This window comes from Setaria viridis, chromosome 5, assembly GCF_005286985.2.
Source record: "Setaria viridis chromosome 5, Setaria_viridis_v4.0, whole genome shotgun sequence".
NCBI lineage: Eukaryota > Viridiplantae > Streptophyta > Magnoliopsida > Poales > Poaceae > Setaria > Setaria viridis.
In genome coordinates this window covers 31,644,089-31,659,087 of record NC_048267.2, presented here as the reverse complement: position 1 = coordinate 31,659,087, position 14,999 = coordinate 31,644,089, and the positions used below count along the sequence as shown (strand labels likewise).

At 44.1% G+C, this 14,999-nt stretch overlaps 3 protein-coding genes across 3 annotated transcripts; 1 reads left to right on the top strand and 2 right to left on the bottom strand.

The window, feature by feature from the left end:
* Positions 1 to 245: 245 nt before the first annotated feature.
* On the bottom strand, positions 246 to 3,704 carry LOC117857226 (pterin-4-alpha-carbinolamine dehydratase 2, mitochondrial). The gene is made up of 7 exons (XM_034739750.2): positions 3,516 to 3,704; positions 3,358 to 3,419; positions 2,671 to 2,756; positions 2,047 to 2,132; positions 1,834 to 1,957; positions 1,249 to 1,317; positions 246 to 528 (listed from the first exon to the last, which is right to left on the bottom strand). Exons 1-7 carry the CDS (start codon positions 3,573 to 3,575, stop codon positions 434 to 436), a joined length of 582 nt encoding a protein of 193 aa, XP_034595641.1. The 5' UTR covers positions 3,576 to 3,704; the 3' UTR covers positions 246 to 433.
* Positions 3,705 to 4,353: 649 nt separating this feature from the next.
* On the top strand, positions 4,354 to 10,003 carry LOC117857223 (aspartic proteinase oryzasin-1). Its single transcript, XM_034739748.2, has 15 exons — positions 4,354 to 4,518; positions 4,875 to 5,242; positions 5,338 to 5,398; positions 6,219 to 6,313; positions 6,415 to 6,527; positions 6,766 to 6,934; positions 7,069 to 7,108; positions 7,196 to 7,260; positions 7,653 to 7,766; positions 7,967 to 8,031; positions 8,261 to 8,417; positions 8,514 to 8,633; positions 9,095 to 9,183; positions 9,471 to 9,569; positions 9,738 to 10,003. The coding sequence occupies exons 2-14, from the start codon at positions 4,892 to 4,894 to the stop codon at positions 9,553 to 9,555; spliced, it is 1,524 nt and encodes a 507-aa protein (XP_034595639.1). The 5' UTR covers positions 4,354 to 4,518; positions 4,875 to 4,891; the 3' UTR covers positions 9,556 to 9,569; positions 9,738 to 10,003.
* A 23-nt stretch (positions 10,004 to 10,026) lies between these two features.
* Positions 10,027 to 13,328, bottom strand: LOC117857225 (mannan endo-1,4-beta-mannosidase 1). Its single transcript, XM_034739749.2, has 3 exons — positions 12,748 to 13,328; positions 12,420 to 12,614; positions 10,027 to 11,111 (listed from the first exon to the last, which is right to left on the bottom strand). Exons 1-3 carry the CDS (start codon positions 13,069 to 13,071, stop codon positions 10,344 to 10,346), a joined length of 1,287 nt encoding a protein of 428 aa, XP_034595640.1. The 5' UTR covers positions 13,072 to 13,328; the 3' UTR covers positions 10,027 to 10,343.
* Between the last annotated feature and the right edge of the window lie 1,671 nt (positions 13,329 to 14,999).

The following is a 14,999-nucleotide window of genomic DNA, read 5'->3' as shown; positions in this document are numbered from 1 at the left end:
TAGCGTTTGGCTCAAAACCCCAGCGGTGACTCCAACCGGTAGTCGGTCTATTTCATGAAAATTGACTTTTATGGATTGGACTTTCATCTAAATTCCAGGACTATCATGACAAAAGAAACCATCAGAAATTTGGAAATATCCCTTCCCTGCCTTTTCCATATTATTGTAATATAAATTGATATGCTCACCGAATACTGTAGAATTTAAGTGGGGATTAGCTGGACGTTTGCCCAGACGCGGGAGCATAGCAGACAGTCCGACCGTAACAGCTGAACTACGGATTCAAAAGCAGTCTATCTCAGAGAAATTAGCAAAGTACGATGAGCTACTGAACATGTAACTTTTCAGCCAAGTCTTCCCAAGAAAATATGAGTTACATCTATAAAGTTTGAGTGGAGCACGAAACAGGACTGCTTTGGTCGACACATCTCAGCTACTTCTGGACATTGGCTCTCTTGCTTAAAATGCCTTCTAAATTGAGATGATTGATCTTCGCAGCAAGGATGAAATCATTATCTGTTAAACCTCCTACAAAAACAAAATATCAACATTAGACCAAAGGCCCTGTTTTACTAGAAAGCCAAAATAAAGTTGGCTGGGACTTCTAGCTTACAACTGAGAGTGCATTTGGCATACCATCGATGCCCAACTTTAAGCTCTAACGAGATACTTGACCCATTAGCAGTAGATAGACTAATGAAAAGTAACATATCGATCCTAGAATCCTACAACATATCTCCATTGCCACGAACTTTAACAGTGAGGATTAACTTAAACAAGTGATGTTATTTTTTTGAAAGAAAATAAACAAGTGATCTTATCATTTTTTAAGCTTTAGCATGCCTTTCCCTAGACAAGTTTGTAATAAATTCAACACACAAAGTGCTGTTCTGAGCTCATACTTTTAATTCAAGATTTCTTGACCAAGTTTCTTATAAGAATCTAATGTTTGATTGCCTCAAGATGTTGAAAACCCTATAAAATATAACGAAGCACAAAAAGAAAAGGCCCATATGGATATTGTTATTTGGATTGGACAATTGCAAATTAACTATCAAATACGAATCCCTGAAGCAGTAAAACTAAATAACTTACAAAGGCATTGCCTGACCATCGGACTCACTATGACCAAGGTGATGCTTTACTTTTTGGAACAAATAGTTTGATGAAGAAGGTAATATAAACAAGTTGCTTCAGCGACATAAATAACAATACACTAGAGAGAAAAAAAGCACATGAGTCACTTACTGACAGAGTGAGTCCAAACATCAATTTTCACATTATTCCAACCAACAAGATGAAGATCTGGATGGTGACCTGGAGAAAGCATATCGGTTTAAACAAGAAAAAATCGCACCAATAATTTGTTGGATTCTGTGGAGTAAAACTAATGATCAAGTTGAAGGAGTGTTTTCACAAAGATATAACAAAACTCTCACAGCATGCTATATAATAGTCACATGTAAGTATCTAACTAGAGTAAACACTATGCATTAGGTAACAAGACAAGACCAGAAAGTGGGTTGGTTCTGACACCTTGCATATATGAGGGGTAGTTATTCCCTTAAATGTTTCAGTTTCCATATTCATCACAGGAATACTAGAATAATTCCCCAGGTTTGGCTGGAGCAGGATTCCTAGCTCTCTTGTCCATTATGTTCTTCAGATAACAATCATAGGAGATGCAGTTGGTGTACCAAGTACATTCCACAGATAGAACAGTTGCAGTTGCTTGGCATCATTTTAAATTTTATCAGAAAGCATATATAAGAAAGAGTGACTGTTAGCTAAAGAAATAAAAGAAAGAAGGTATAACAAAGAAAAAGAAAGGACCTTCTTCCTCAGCAATAGCAGCAACAAGCTGAAAGAACTCAAGTCCTTTAGCAAAGTTCTTCACCTTCCAGGCTCTATGCAGTTTCAGAATACCACCTTCAGTTGTCAGTTCCCAACCATTCACCTGTTTTCAGGTATCAGCCAATGGAGTAGGAATAGGAATGATTTGATTTTATCAAAGATTTTCACTACAAAAATAAACAAGATGAAGACCTGTTCAAGCAATTTTTTAGCAGAATCTTCCGACATGGGATGTAAATCCTTAGAGTTGCATGGAACACAACTTTTCTTTGCCAGTTCTGAAATAATAGAAATGCACAGAATTATTTACATGTGTCAGGTATACCAGTAAGAATTTAAAAAGTTCTAGTTGAGGTTAGAAGAATGTGTTCCTAACTCCTAAGTTCCTAACATAATCCTTTTTCTAATGAAGGACTATAGGAGCATAAAATCTACTGGAGACCGTAATTAATGCATCACTGCTAGTTCACCAAGGCCACAAGAAGGTACCCTAAATATAACTCAGGCAGTATAATCATATTTGCATGATTACAATGTACTTATTATTGTCTCGCCTCTTTTTCATCTCAAAATAATTCATGTGAGAATGATTACTTTAAACCTTAAAAAGTCACAAAAAGATAGATATCATATCAAAACGTTAACTGGTGTGACTTTACCACATCTCACGATATCATCAGTGATAGATAGATGCTTGCACAGGGACAATATATGTATAGTATTAATGGATGCACTAATGCATGCATCGTATTTACACAAGATGAATTTCAATCGGTTAGAGGCAACTTTGAAGAGACCAGTGTATCTGAAGATGACCTTGACTCTCAGGGGAAGTATGGCAACCTCTTGAAGTCGACACTTTATTTTCATCTTGCCCTCTTGTGTCCATCTGATAGAAAGGACTGCAACATAGCGATGCCTCCACTCAGTGAACAAAATATAAAAGCACACATAGGACATAAGAACAATGCCATTTATCAGGGAGCTTGAAACATAAGAGCCCATAGACTTCGAGGTGATCTGGTGAATAACCATGAGTTCACAAACAATAAGCAAAGCTTCAGAAATTTGGTTAGCTAAGTCGAATTTTACATTCTTGTCGCTTATAGCCATGTATTATATAACAGGGATCTCACAGGGGAAAAAGCTTGAAGACCGGTTAAAGCAGCTTGTCTTCATGTTGATTGAATAAATTTGCAGGGCTGTGCCTAACACCCATTGCATTTTTTTTCTGAATTTTTTTCAGTGTCGTATGATGCAATTCAGCAATTCCACATGAAACATCAATTCTTAATCCTTTCGTCTGCAGGTTCTTTCAAGTAAACAATCTGACTACCGAAACAAATACTGTGTGATGCGGGGACATGAGCCAATTAACACATCTTCCTTATTGCATCGACACCAAGGCTAATAGAGATAGCCACTTGTAGGCTGTAGGGTACGCATTAGACATGTTATTACAAAGAAGATACTCGGAAAGTTGTAGATAGAACGAGGCCATACCGCCCACATCCAAGGAGCGAAGGCTTCCTGGAGACGAGAGGCCAGCGGGAAGCCGCCTTCGCCTGCACGGACCAACAGAAAGAGGCGCATCAGTAGAGCACGGGAGGTGTTCGATGATATGCTCTCACGGAGACAGGGTGGAGTTTTCTGATGCGCACCTGGCTTACGTAGGAGCGCGATAGGAGGAGTCGCGCGTGCACCGTTGCTGCTCGGATCATCGGGGGAGGGTGGCTCCTGCGGCTTCACCGGATCCGGAGAAGAAAGCGGAGTCGGTGTGCGTGGCGCCCGCGCAGAGGCCGGAACGAGATCCTCTAACTTGACGGACGAGCTGACGATTGGATGGACCGGGGCCGGGGCTGGTGGTGCGGACTTGAGATGGGCCTCAACTTTTTTTGCTTGGAAGATGGGCCTCAAGCTTATCGTAGGAAACTGGGCTTTTTCCAATTCTTCGTTTTCTTACGAAGACGGGCATCGAATTTTCTCCTCTGATGATGGGCTCTCGCTCATGACTTTCTATACTTTGATGCGCACAAATATTACGATTTTCATGCCGCGCACACGGCACAACTATTTTCGAAATTACAGTATGAAGTGAATTGTCAGCAGGCGACTATAGCACACAAATGTCCTCACTATTTTCTTTTGGCATCGCCCACGGTTGTCCTCGAGAGAAGACAAATAAACTTGTTGGTGGAACTTTGCATTCTTTCAGCAACAGCCATGACGAAGTCCTCACGTGCCATGCACTCATGCTCTGGGGTTTATGAACCTTATGACACACACTACTCTTACGCGCAAGCGTTTTCGGTGCAGTCCGGAAGATGAGAGCAGAAGTTGTTTGGGTTCACTTTCCACGCAATTGCGTGCTAGGATCAATCAACCTATCTGAACAAAACTTTCTCCCCCTGGGCACAAAGTGAACACCAGCACGTAGAAACTGGCACTTCATCTCAATCCACCGATAGATGACTGCCCCCCTGGTAGCCCGGTTCTTCCGCCACCCACCAGCCACGTCACTATAAATCGACCCACGTAGACGTACGGGCTCCACTCACCTTCGCGATCCCCCAGTTCCCCCACTCGCCAGTGCACCACCCAGTGCAGCACGGGCGTGGGCCGCGGGCGGTTGCGCTCCTGCTCCCCTCCCGCTCGAACCATCAGGTGATTGCTGGTTTCTTCGCTTCGGAATTCGGGTCGCGATTTACGGAATCGCTGGGGGAGTCGAACAAATTTGCTCACTCCTGCTGTCGATCTAGGTCAGTCTTGCTGGTTGGGTTTTCCAGCGTTGACGGGTTGAATCGAACGGAGCCACAATTCCGCCATTTTCCAGTTGGTTCGAGTAATTTTGGTGTGTTTTTCAGTTTTTGTTGAATAATTTGGTACCCAAACTCCCCCAAATTGGTGATCAGTTCGAGCAGCTGTACCGATTTCCCCTAAACCCTTCCAAAAGCGGTCTCGATTTCCCCTTGATCAACTCGCATTAACGCTTCCCCTCCTAATCTGGATTCGATTCCCAGCACGCAGTGCAGCAGCCATGGGAACCGGCCGCGTCGCGCTGCTCCTCCTCGCCACCGTGCTGCTGCAAGCCCTCCTCGCCCCGCCGGCAGAGGGCCTGGTCCGCGTCCCGCTGAAGAAGCGGCCGGCCGACGAAAACGGCCGCCTCCATGACGAGCGGCGCCGCGGCTTCCTCAGCAACGACGATGCCGCCGCCGCGTCGAAGAAGGCTGAGGCCGAGGAGGAGGGCGACATCGTGGCGCTGAAGAACTACCTCAACGCGCAGTACTACGGTGAGATCGGCATCGGCACGCCGCAGCAGAAGTTCACCGTCATCTTCGACACCGGCAGCTCCAACCTCTGGGTGCCCTCCTCCAAGTGCTACCTATCGGTGCGAACCGTATTGGATTCTGTGATTGCAACTGTCTTTTCTAGTTTGCTGTTTGTGGCTCTAAGCTGGAGTGATAATTTTGGTTCTGGTTGCAGATGGCTTGCTACTTCCACGCGAGGTACAAGGCCGGCCAATCGAACAGTTATAAGAAGAATGGTTTGTGACTTCGTCCCCCCTAGTTCCTACTAGGCCCTTCTTACAAGCTTGATGGTGTTTTATAGTGTATTGTGTCCTGGAGATCAGTGTGTATTTCTCTATATATTTGATTGATCACTATTCTTTCATCGATAACTAATGTAGTTTTCGTGGCTGTAGTAAGTAGATAGGCATCATTTCAGAATTTTAGCTGCATATCCCCCCTTTGACCATTTTTTAGTTAGATATTCATGATTATAAAAATTATAATTCCACAATATGTCATCGTAGATTTATTTTTTTGGGAAGTAATCAAATCATAATGTTGATAAGACTTAGTTGATGCCTTTACAGTATACTGAAAGCTGGAAAAAATGAAATATCAGAAATTATATATGCTAATTTATTGGGTTGCTAAACTATGACTATGATAACCGCCTTTGGTAGAATTCTTTATTCTGGTGAGCGTTCTCATCACCCATCTCTGACACCCGGATTGGGGGACTTGGGGCAATGCTGACATGTTGCTGCTTGCAGTCCTAACTACTCGTTCAAGAATCATTAGCCAATCATTTTTTCAGATAACGGTATTATTCAGACAGCGATATCTGCCCTGTGGTTATGAGACTTAACATGGAAAATGTTTTGTGGTAGGCATGAGCTTCGCTAGTAAACAACTTGAATCTTCTGTCCACTGTTGGGGACATAAGAACCCACAACTTCCATTCAGAAGATTAAACATTCAGCTTAAGTTTATTCAACAATGCATGGCTTTATTCTTAAAACTGCAGTAATATTTTTATTTAAATTGGTTGTAATTCATCCTGCTCCCTTTTTGCAGGAAAACCTGCTTCTATACGCTATGGTACTGGTGCAATTTCTGGCTACTTTAGCCTGGACAGTGTGAAAATTGGTGACGTAGTTGTGAGAAATCAGGTTTATTCCTATCACCACGTGTTGTACGCTTTTTATATCTTATCTGTTCATGTACATTCTTTCTAGAATATTTGGGGTTTCATTGGGTTTTTTTGTGTTAGGATTTCATTGAAGCTACAAGGGAGCCAGGTATTACTTTCATGGTTGCAAAATTCGATGGCATTCTTGGGCTTGGATTTAAGGAAATCTCAGTTGGAGCTGCTGTACCTGTCTGGTGAGCAAGTCTGGCTGGCAATTCCTGTCCAGTAATGTTAACAGTTGAATGAATATTCCTTTTGTGTGTGCTATATGGTAATTAGATCCAAACATGGTCACGCCTGATTTTCATTTACGGTCTAGTTTTGTTGTTTTGCTAATGTATTGACTTCAAAACGGTAACAGTTATGTCCGATATATTTTGCACTTCCCTCATATGAAGCAGATAATCATATTTACCACAAAAAAATTTATAGGTACAACATGGTTAAACAGGGTCTTGTTGATGATCCTGTTTTTTCATTCTGGTTCAACCGGCACGCTGGTGAAGGGCAGGGAGGTGAAATTGTGTTTGGAGGAATTGATCCTAATCACTATAAAGGAAATCATACATATGTCCCTGTCACTAGGAAGGGATACTGGCAGGTTAACATCCCTTTTCAGTAGTTGAGTCATAATTACAGTTTCAAATGTATCCACTGGTAGCTGGAAATGTTGTTGTGCTGAGTCGGCTGACAAAATTTTATTCCATGAATTAACATAGCACTTGCATCCTGCAGTTTGGTATGGGCGATGTCCTGATTGGAGGAAAGTCCACAGGTAATGGTTTATCATTGTTCTCTGCCAATATGCCTGATCTAAACGCAAAATGTTCTACTCATTTTTGTAATGCCTCTGTGCTATTAGGTTTCTGTGCTTCGGGCTGTGCAGCAATAGCAGATTCTGGAACATCGTTGCTTACTGGACCCACAGTATGTTATGAATTTTGTTTTTTACTTTGTCCAAAAGCAAGGAGTGTGGGTGTATTGGATCTAATCCTGGTGGTTGTTATGATTGACTTATGCTCCTATGGAAATTATAAGAATTGCATTTCTGCTATAAACATATCTAGTATCCAAAGTGACAAAGTAATTTCCAAACAATTCAGCCTCTACGCTTTATGCTTAAGTTTTACTTTTTCAGCAAATAGAGTTTGCAACTGTAACAGATAAAGGAAAAACTTAACGTGCATCCAATAGATACATTGTCATATTGGTGAGTCGATGTGTTATATCTTATTAAGACTGGTATTTCTACCCTGGCAAGTGTATTGCATTTTCAATCTAATATTTATGTGTCCTAATGAATCTATATGGATATGCAGGCCATAATTACTCTGATAAATGAAAAGATTGGTGCTGCTGGTGTAGTCAGCCAAGAATGTAAGGCAGTTGTTTCTCAGTATGGGCAACAGATCATAGATCAGCTACTAGCAGAGGTTTGCGCATTCCTAAAGCATGGACCCTCAAATTTGTTGCATTCTAGTTTTATTACTCATATATTAGACATGTGAGAAATTTGTTGTGTTTTAGCCTACCCCAACTTGCTTAGGAGTTGGGACTAAAAGGCTTTGTTGCTGTTGCTGCTGTCGTATAACATGAGAAAGAATGCTGAATTTTATCTGGGATCATGATGCAGACACAACCGTCAAAGATATGCTCTTCAGTTGGTCTATGTACATTTGATGGAGCTCATGGAGTTAGGTATGAGTTGTAGATTTAATATAAATGTATATCATAACATTTCACAATTCTGCAAGTAGTGATTACTTGAATGCGAGTGCTGTTATTAGTAGTGCTAACTAAATAAGCTAGCTTATAAAAATGGGTGAATTGCATGAAGTTAGTTTTCCATATATTTCTAAGCTTTCATATTATTTGTAAGACGTCTTGATAGTTGAGACTGTTACTTATGCCCATGCAATGTTAGCAGTGCTGGTATTCGGAGCGTGGTGGATGATGAAGCTGGGGAATCAAATGGTCTCTTCAATGAAGCTATGTGCAATGCCTGTGAAACTGCTGTTGTATGGATACGGAGCCAGCTTGCACAGAATCAAACTCAGGATCTAGTGTTGCAGTACATTAATCAGGTAAGCTTCATAGCTTGTAATGCCAATGCAAGAATCGTACTTAAATACAAGTTTTACAAATGTTGCAAAATTTGTAAAACTGGTTCAACTTTGCAGCTGTGTGAAAAGCTTCCTAGTCCTATGGGAGAATCATCTGTGGACTGCAGCAGAGTTGCATCCATGCCTGACATTGCCTTTACCATCGGGGGTAGAAAGTTCGTACTCAAACCAGAACAAGTACTGCATCTTCTCTCCGGCAATTATCTTGTTTGTTTTTATCTATGGAAACTCCATCCAGTTTAGTCATCAAGCTTAGCAAGCATCCACTTTTTAATTTAATATTTATATCTTCTTTCCTCTAACTTCTGGGGTATCGAATCATTAAATAAAATATTCTTGTTCCTATTCTACTGGTAAGTAAATAAGAATGATAATGGTACTCTTTCCATGAACGGGAGGTCCTGCAAGTTTTTATGCATCGGTTCTCATCAGGTGGTCTCGTATAAGCATGCTAAATTATACTAGTATTATAAATGTAAGCCTTTAATGCTCTTTGGAATCCAAATGGTGAAGATATATATAAGGTTTAACCCTCTATTAGTCTATTTTATCATGCTATTCATGTACAGTTTAGTTGATATCTCCTGCTACTTTCCTTTTATTTTCAGAAAACTGATTTTATCGTTTGTGTTATTCAGTATATCCTGAAGGTTGGTGAAGGAACTGCTGCTCAGTGCATCAGTGGTTTCACAGCTATGGACATTCCTCCTCCTCGTGGTCCTCTCTGGTAAATTATGCACCTTTAAGGTTCTTGCAAATTTTTCTCACCCCAAACAAATAACTGAGTCATCATTGAACATGCTTGTTTTGAAATTATTCACCATGTAACAATAGTAAAGTTATTTTTTTCTTCAGACTTCAAAACTAAGGTGTGCCCAAGTTTTTCCTTTGTGGGATTAGCTTCCAAGTTCCAATCTTTGTCGTGCTACCCGCTTTGTATTTCTTCTAAACTACTACTACAATAAAAAGGAAGCTTATATTCCTCGATCTGATAATAAGAACTCGGTAACGCAGGATCTTGGGTGATATATTCATGGGAGCCTACCACACCGTCTTTGACTACGGCAACCTGAAGGTTGGCTTCGCTGAGGCGGCATGATGCGACCCTCCAAGGTGATCGGACGAACCCTTACAACACTTGCATTTCAGCTCGGGGTGATGTCCTGCAAGCATGTGTGATCTGAGATGATAAACCTGTCTGTTTCAACTTGCTAATATATTTATCAAGGCAGGGTTTCAAGCTGATTAGTTGCTGCTGTGATGTTTTGTGCTGGTCTCCAGTGTTGATTCCCCCCTTCAGCCTGCGTGGACATGCGCATTCTTGCATACTTGCAATGCATGATCTTCAGTTCCAAGTTGTCCCAGCCGTACGTCTTGCTGCAGAACTAGGAATCAAGATGCAAGCAGTAAGCAAATGCCGACAAGTAGTCCAGCTCTCAGTCTGAAGCTCTTAATGGACGTGCTAGTTTTTTCGGATGATCAAAAAGGAACCAGATGACAATCGACCAAGATGAATGCAGGCAATGAGGAAATTGAGTGATCAACAAGTGGATGAGAACACAAGGAACTATTTAGACAACAGATCCCTTCACATAAATCATAGAAAGTGACAACCTTAAGCATAGGCCGCTTCTTCCACAGCCTTGCACCAACTTCGCTCCTCTCGTGATCCAGAAGAACACTTAAAAGCATGCCCTCTAATACACGGAGGAGGATGCCAGACACTGAGACACGTATAACTCCGCTCCCGGATGAATCTTCAAATCATCTCGACGAGACATCGACGCGCACGCACACTGTTGTCACACACAACGGAACCCAAACGCACGAAAAAAACACGCGTTCTTGCTGCAAAGCACCCTGATCTCGGCCTTATTAGCATCACCTTCAGTTCCCGCCCTTGGCACCTTTGCCCGACGCCTTCCCCTGCTGGTGCTGGGCCTTGCGCGCGCGCGCGAACGCCCTGGCGAGCCCCTGCAGCCTCCGGCTCTGCGTCGCGATGACGCCGGCGGTGGACGACGGCGCCCGGCCCAGCACGACCTCGTACCCGTCCCCGTACGAGTCCATCCCCTCCGCCAGGAGCTGCCAGAACAGCGCCCCGGCCGCCGCCCCCCCGGCCCGCGCCGACTCGTAGACCTTGGCGTACACCGCCCCGAACACCGCGTCCCGCTGGGCGTCGCCGCCGCCGTACCCGGGGTCCCTCCGGGACTTGCCGAACTCCGCCACCAGCAGCGGCTTCCGCAGCACGCGCCCCGCGTCGGCGATGTGGGCGTCAAGCCAGGCGCCCAGGAACCGGAGCTGCGAGGGGGCGTCCAGGCCGGGCAGCCACTGGTCCGGGTACGCGTGCACGGTGGCGAAGTCGACCCCGGGCACCCGGTTGTTGGCGAGGAAGTCGGCGCCCACCTGGTACCCCGACGGGTTCACGGCACCCCGGGACGGCGACGACGCGCCGTAGAAGCCCTCCAGGCCGGTCTCCAGGAGGTGGGCGCCGTCGATGGACTTGACGTGCGCCGCCATCTCCGCGATCCACGACTGGAGGGTCCGGCCGGAGAGGTCTGACGGGCACCGGGGCTCGTTCATCAGCTCCCACGCCATGATCGTCGGGTCGTCCTTGTACACCACGCCGGTGATCGTGTTCACCCGCGTCAGCACGGTCTTCGATCAGCCGTGCACAAAAAGACGAGCAAAGCTTTGTCAGTAGCGTGCTGGAACTATAGCAGTAAAGATTCAGACAAGTGATTGATTATGGCAGTTGCGGCGCTAAAGCGTAGTATGGTCCTAGTTCTAGAACAATGCATTGTTTGACTGATTGTCTGAGGCCTTTTTTCCTCCTTTTCTCCTGCCATTTTCCCATGAATTTACTACAGTACTGGTAGCTGCGAAACTCAGTAGGCCCTTGTTTACTTCCCACAAAACTCCCAACTTTGACACTATGCAAAAAGAAGATTCCCCATCACATCAAACTTGCGGTACATGCATGGAGTACTAAATGTAGACGAAATCAAAAACTAATTGCACAGTTACAGTTTTGTTGTACTTTGCGAGACGAATCTTTTGAGCCTAATTAGTCAATATTTGGACAATAATTCACAAATACAAACGAAACGCTACAGTGTCGCATTTGTGGCAAAATGCCAATTTGGCACCTCCCAACTTCCCAAGTAAACAAGGGCTAGTTTCTCTTTAAAGTGCAAACAGTCCACTCTGCACAGTGTTCACTATTCTCCACCGACAGCGTCACAGTATATATTGAACCAAAATAAGTTCACTGTAACTCTCAGCATTCAGACCAAAATAATTTTACCACTGAGGCAGGGAGCCTCACTGTATATATGTATGCGCATTGGAGTGTGCGTAAAGAATGGATCTTTCTAACGTTATCGCGTCAGAACGATGCTGTAGGTTTGGACCTAAAAAAGAAAGATGCTGGAGGCGCATGGCTCCCTGCCTCCCTCTCTAACCTTTATTGTGAGCGGTGACCTCGAACATAGAAAATACTGTGTTATTCACATCAAAACAACGAAGAAAATGCTCTATCTCTTGTCTTAATGCCAAACATTTATAAATTTTTAGTTCCTTGGCCAAAAAAAGAAAGAATCTCTCTTCCACAACAAATATGAAGGAAAAGATTTCGATTCAATGAAAAGATTTCGATATGAAGGCAAAGATATCTGGAGCTGAATCTGCTAGCTTTATCTGCACTATCAATAGAGAGCATACTTTGTCAAAAAAGCAGGGTGAAATTTCAAAAAAAAAAAGGAAGGTATGTGAGGCTTAAAAGGAGCAAAAACCAAACAAGCAGGGTGAAATTCCTCAAATTTTTTTTTGTCAAATAACAGCCAAGGAACCATCTTTTCCACAAACAAGGGAAGACTCTCCTAGTAAGTTGTGACACTAGAAATGAACCTCAACTAACAGAACGGTAAAATTACTGTGATTCACTGGATTCTGTTTTTTCCTTACCTTGATATGGTTCTTGTAGAAGCCCTTGACAACAGGGTTAGTGAAGAACTCATCGTCAGACCCAATGCTTTGCCCCTGCTCTCTTGCCCACTGCACATACTGCTTCCTCCCTCCAAAGCTATCGTAGCTGTTCACAAGGCTCAGTATCATCTTAATCCCATGCTTCCTAGCCTCAGATAGAACGAAATCCAACCCCTGAATGCACACCAGAGAAAAAAAATTGGAAATGCATCAGCTCACAGAGGCACAGAGCAAAGAAAGTAAGCACATCTCAAGAAACATAGCCTGTCGGCGCAGAGGGGAGTGACAATCCAGTGTGGGCAAGGACCTGGAAGGTGTTCTCGTTGTAGCGGCCGGGGGAGTACTGCAGGGCATTGCTGCCGCCGTCGCTAAACGCCCACGTCCTGGCCACGGTGAGGCCGGCGCCCGCGGCCTGGCTCAGCGCCGAGGTGACCTTGCCCCTCTGGGCGGGGTCGGCGCCTAAGGACATGAGCCAGTAGGCGTTGAACCCGTTGGCGAAGAACGGGCTGCCGTTGAGCACGAAGCGGGTGCCCTGGACCCTCACGAACCCGTCCCCCCTGGCATCTGCTCCTTGATGGCCTACATGGATGCACAGGAGCAGAAGCAGAGCAAGAGCTCCATGAAGCCTCATTCTTCTATGGACTGGGGCAGTGTGCGTCGTTGCCTCTCTCTATCTCTATCTCTCTTCTTGGATGGCCGGCAATGGTGGTGAGGTGAGGTGAGGAAGAAGAATGCAACTGTAAAAGGAGGAGACGCCGAGCTGCCAACCGCGTTAAATAGACCACAAGGCTTGGTTTCAGTACATTTGTTGGTGGTAACTGGTAAACAGCATCACTGGCAAAACGGTCGGTGAGGTAGGCCCGCTCCGGGGTTCCCATCTTGCAAAATGCAAATGGCGCCAGAAGAAACTAGAAAGTTGGCAAATAGCGTAGCGAGTGGAGAGGGAGAAGAGAAAACATAAGGGCCCTTTGCTTTGGTAGTCCTTAGGGAACTTCTGACTTCGGTACTATGAGGGTCCTTTGGCAGTTCTTACGGGCTTCTAACTTCGGTACTATAGTATAATGTAGCGCAATTGAAATTGAAGTTGGGGGAGCCACTTTTTCGGACTTCACCTGTTTCCCCTCTTTCCCGTTCATTTTTTCCCTCGGTTTGTGTTTTGGCTTCGTGCTATGGTGCAGCACAGTAGCGATCACTGTAGCGATAATCTGAAGCCGTTCCAAAGGTGTGTTTGGTAGAGCTTCAACTGAATCTGATTCTTTATGGGAGCTGATTTTTAGTAGAAGTGATTCTGTGACTAAAAGTGATTTTCTTTAATTCTCTAGCATAACCTATTAAAATTAGGATGAAGAATCACTTCACAGATTAGCACAGAATCATTTCTCTTTGAAAAACTGTTTGCCACAGTTCCTCTGGAATAATCAGCTCAGCCGAACAGCACCGTAATCCGCACCAAACGCACCCTAACTCGTCGGTTCCGGCGCTTGAAGGCAAGAAGCTTTTGTTCTAGTTTGTGGACACGGGACACCCCACGTGGGCGTTGGGAAGATGAACATGATGGGGCTTTGATGGTACGGCTGCATTGATAGGGTTTTACCACAAATCCATCTCGAGACCCAACAAACCGCAACTGAATTTAGGGACTCCCGCTTGAGACTGCAAGTCTGCAACCGGAGCTCCATGCATGAGATGATACGGGGATCTCTTCTGTCGTCCTGTGCATTGGCCCATCACGTACGGTTTCTAGATTCACATGTTTGCTCTTTGTTCTTTTTTTCCTGGACCCGGTTTCAATTTCAAGTTGTCTACTACTATATCCCTAAGTTGGTAAAATGCATTTTACGATTAGTAATCAAGCATTCACCTAAAAAGCAAGAGTGATTATATGAAAACCACTTCCCAGGTGTGAAAAAAAAAACCATATTATGACAGCGGTTACATTACATAGCCTAATTGTTCAATATACTTCGTTGTGCTTTTCGAGGACTTAGGTCAAGAAAGCCGCCCGCACCCCCCCCCCCCCCTCCTTTCCTTGACACAGCTTCTCACAAGAATGCAAATTAGCACCGTGCGAATGTCTTGTTAGGTTGACATGCAAGGTTTGCACATCGTCAGTTCGTCACAACGAACTTATCAACGGAGTGCCGCTAATTAACTAGCAACATCAAGTTCATCGAAGAAAGTTAACAATGTCACGTGATGAGCTGCAAATTTGAGGCATAACGAACTAACTAGTTGCGCATGTTGAGCTAGGCGTGGTACCTGTAGGCTGTGGATAACTTCCCTTGTGGCTGGTCAAACTTCAAAATATGCCTACCGCTGCCGCTGCCATTGCTTGGGTCGTCAGCTCTTGTTGGTAGTTATACCCCGTTCTTTTTTTAATAGGGCTATTTCTAAATTAAAAAAATCTCTTTCAATAGTCTTATCTTAATCTAAATGTACATCCTTTTAATGAATATCTCGGGCTTGACATAAGTGGCGGATCCAGAGGGGAGCTAGGGGGCTACAGTCCCGTACTTGTTGTAGCTTCCTCTAGAGCAAGGTGACCTATAGGAGGAGAAA

Excerpts from the sequence above, each read along its gene's own strand:
- LOC117857226 (XM_034739750.2), bottom strand. The coding sequence starts at position 3,575 with ATGATCCGAGCAGCAACGGTGCACGCGCGACTCCTCCTATCGCGCTCC. Across the intron at positions 2,133-2,670 it reads TACTTCCCCTGAGAGTCAAG|AACTGGCAAAGAAAAGTTGT; the intron begins GTCATCTTCAGA and ends CTATTATTTCAG. Across the intron at positions 1,318-1,833 it reads TGCTATTGCTGAGGAAGAAG|GTCACCATCCAGATCTTCAT; the intron begins GTCCTTTCTTTT and ends TGCTTTCTCCAG.
- LOC117857223 (XM_034739748.2), top strand. The coding sequence starts at position 4,892 with ATGGGAACCGGCCGCGTCGCGCTGCTCCTCCTCGCCACCGTGCTGCTG. Across the intron at positions 6,314-6,414 it reads ACGTAGTTGTGAGAAATCAG|GATTTCATTGAAGCTACAAG; the intron begins GTTTATTCCTAT and ends TTTTTGTGTTAG. Across the intron at positions 8,634-9,094 it reads TCGTACTCAAACCAGAACAA|TATATCCTGAAGGTTGGTGA; the intron begins GTACTGCATCTT and ends TGTGTTATTCAG.
- LOC117857225 (XM_034739749.2), bottom strand. The coding sequence starts at position 13,071 with ATGAGGCTTCATGGAGCTCTTGCTCTGCTTCTGCTCCTGTGCATCCAT. Across the intron at positions 12,615-12,747 it reads ACAACGAGAACACCTTCCAG|GGGTTGGATTTCGTTCTATC; the intron begins GTCCTTGCCCAC and ends GTGTGCATTCAG. Across the intron at positions 11,112-12,419 it reads TCTACAAGAACCATATCAAG|ACCGTGCTGACGCGGGTGAA; the intron begins GTAAGGAAAAAA and ends GGCTGATCGAAG.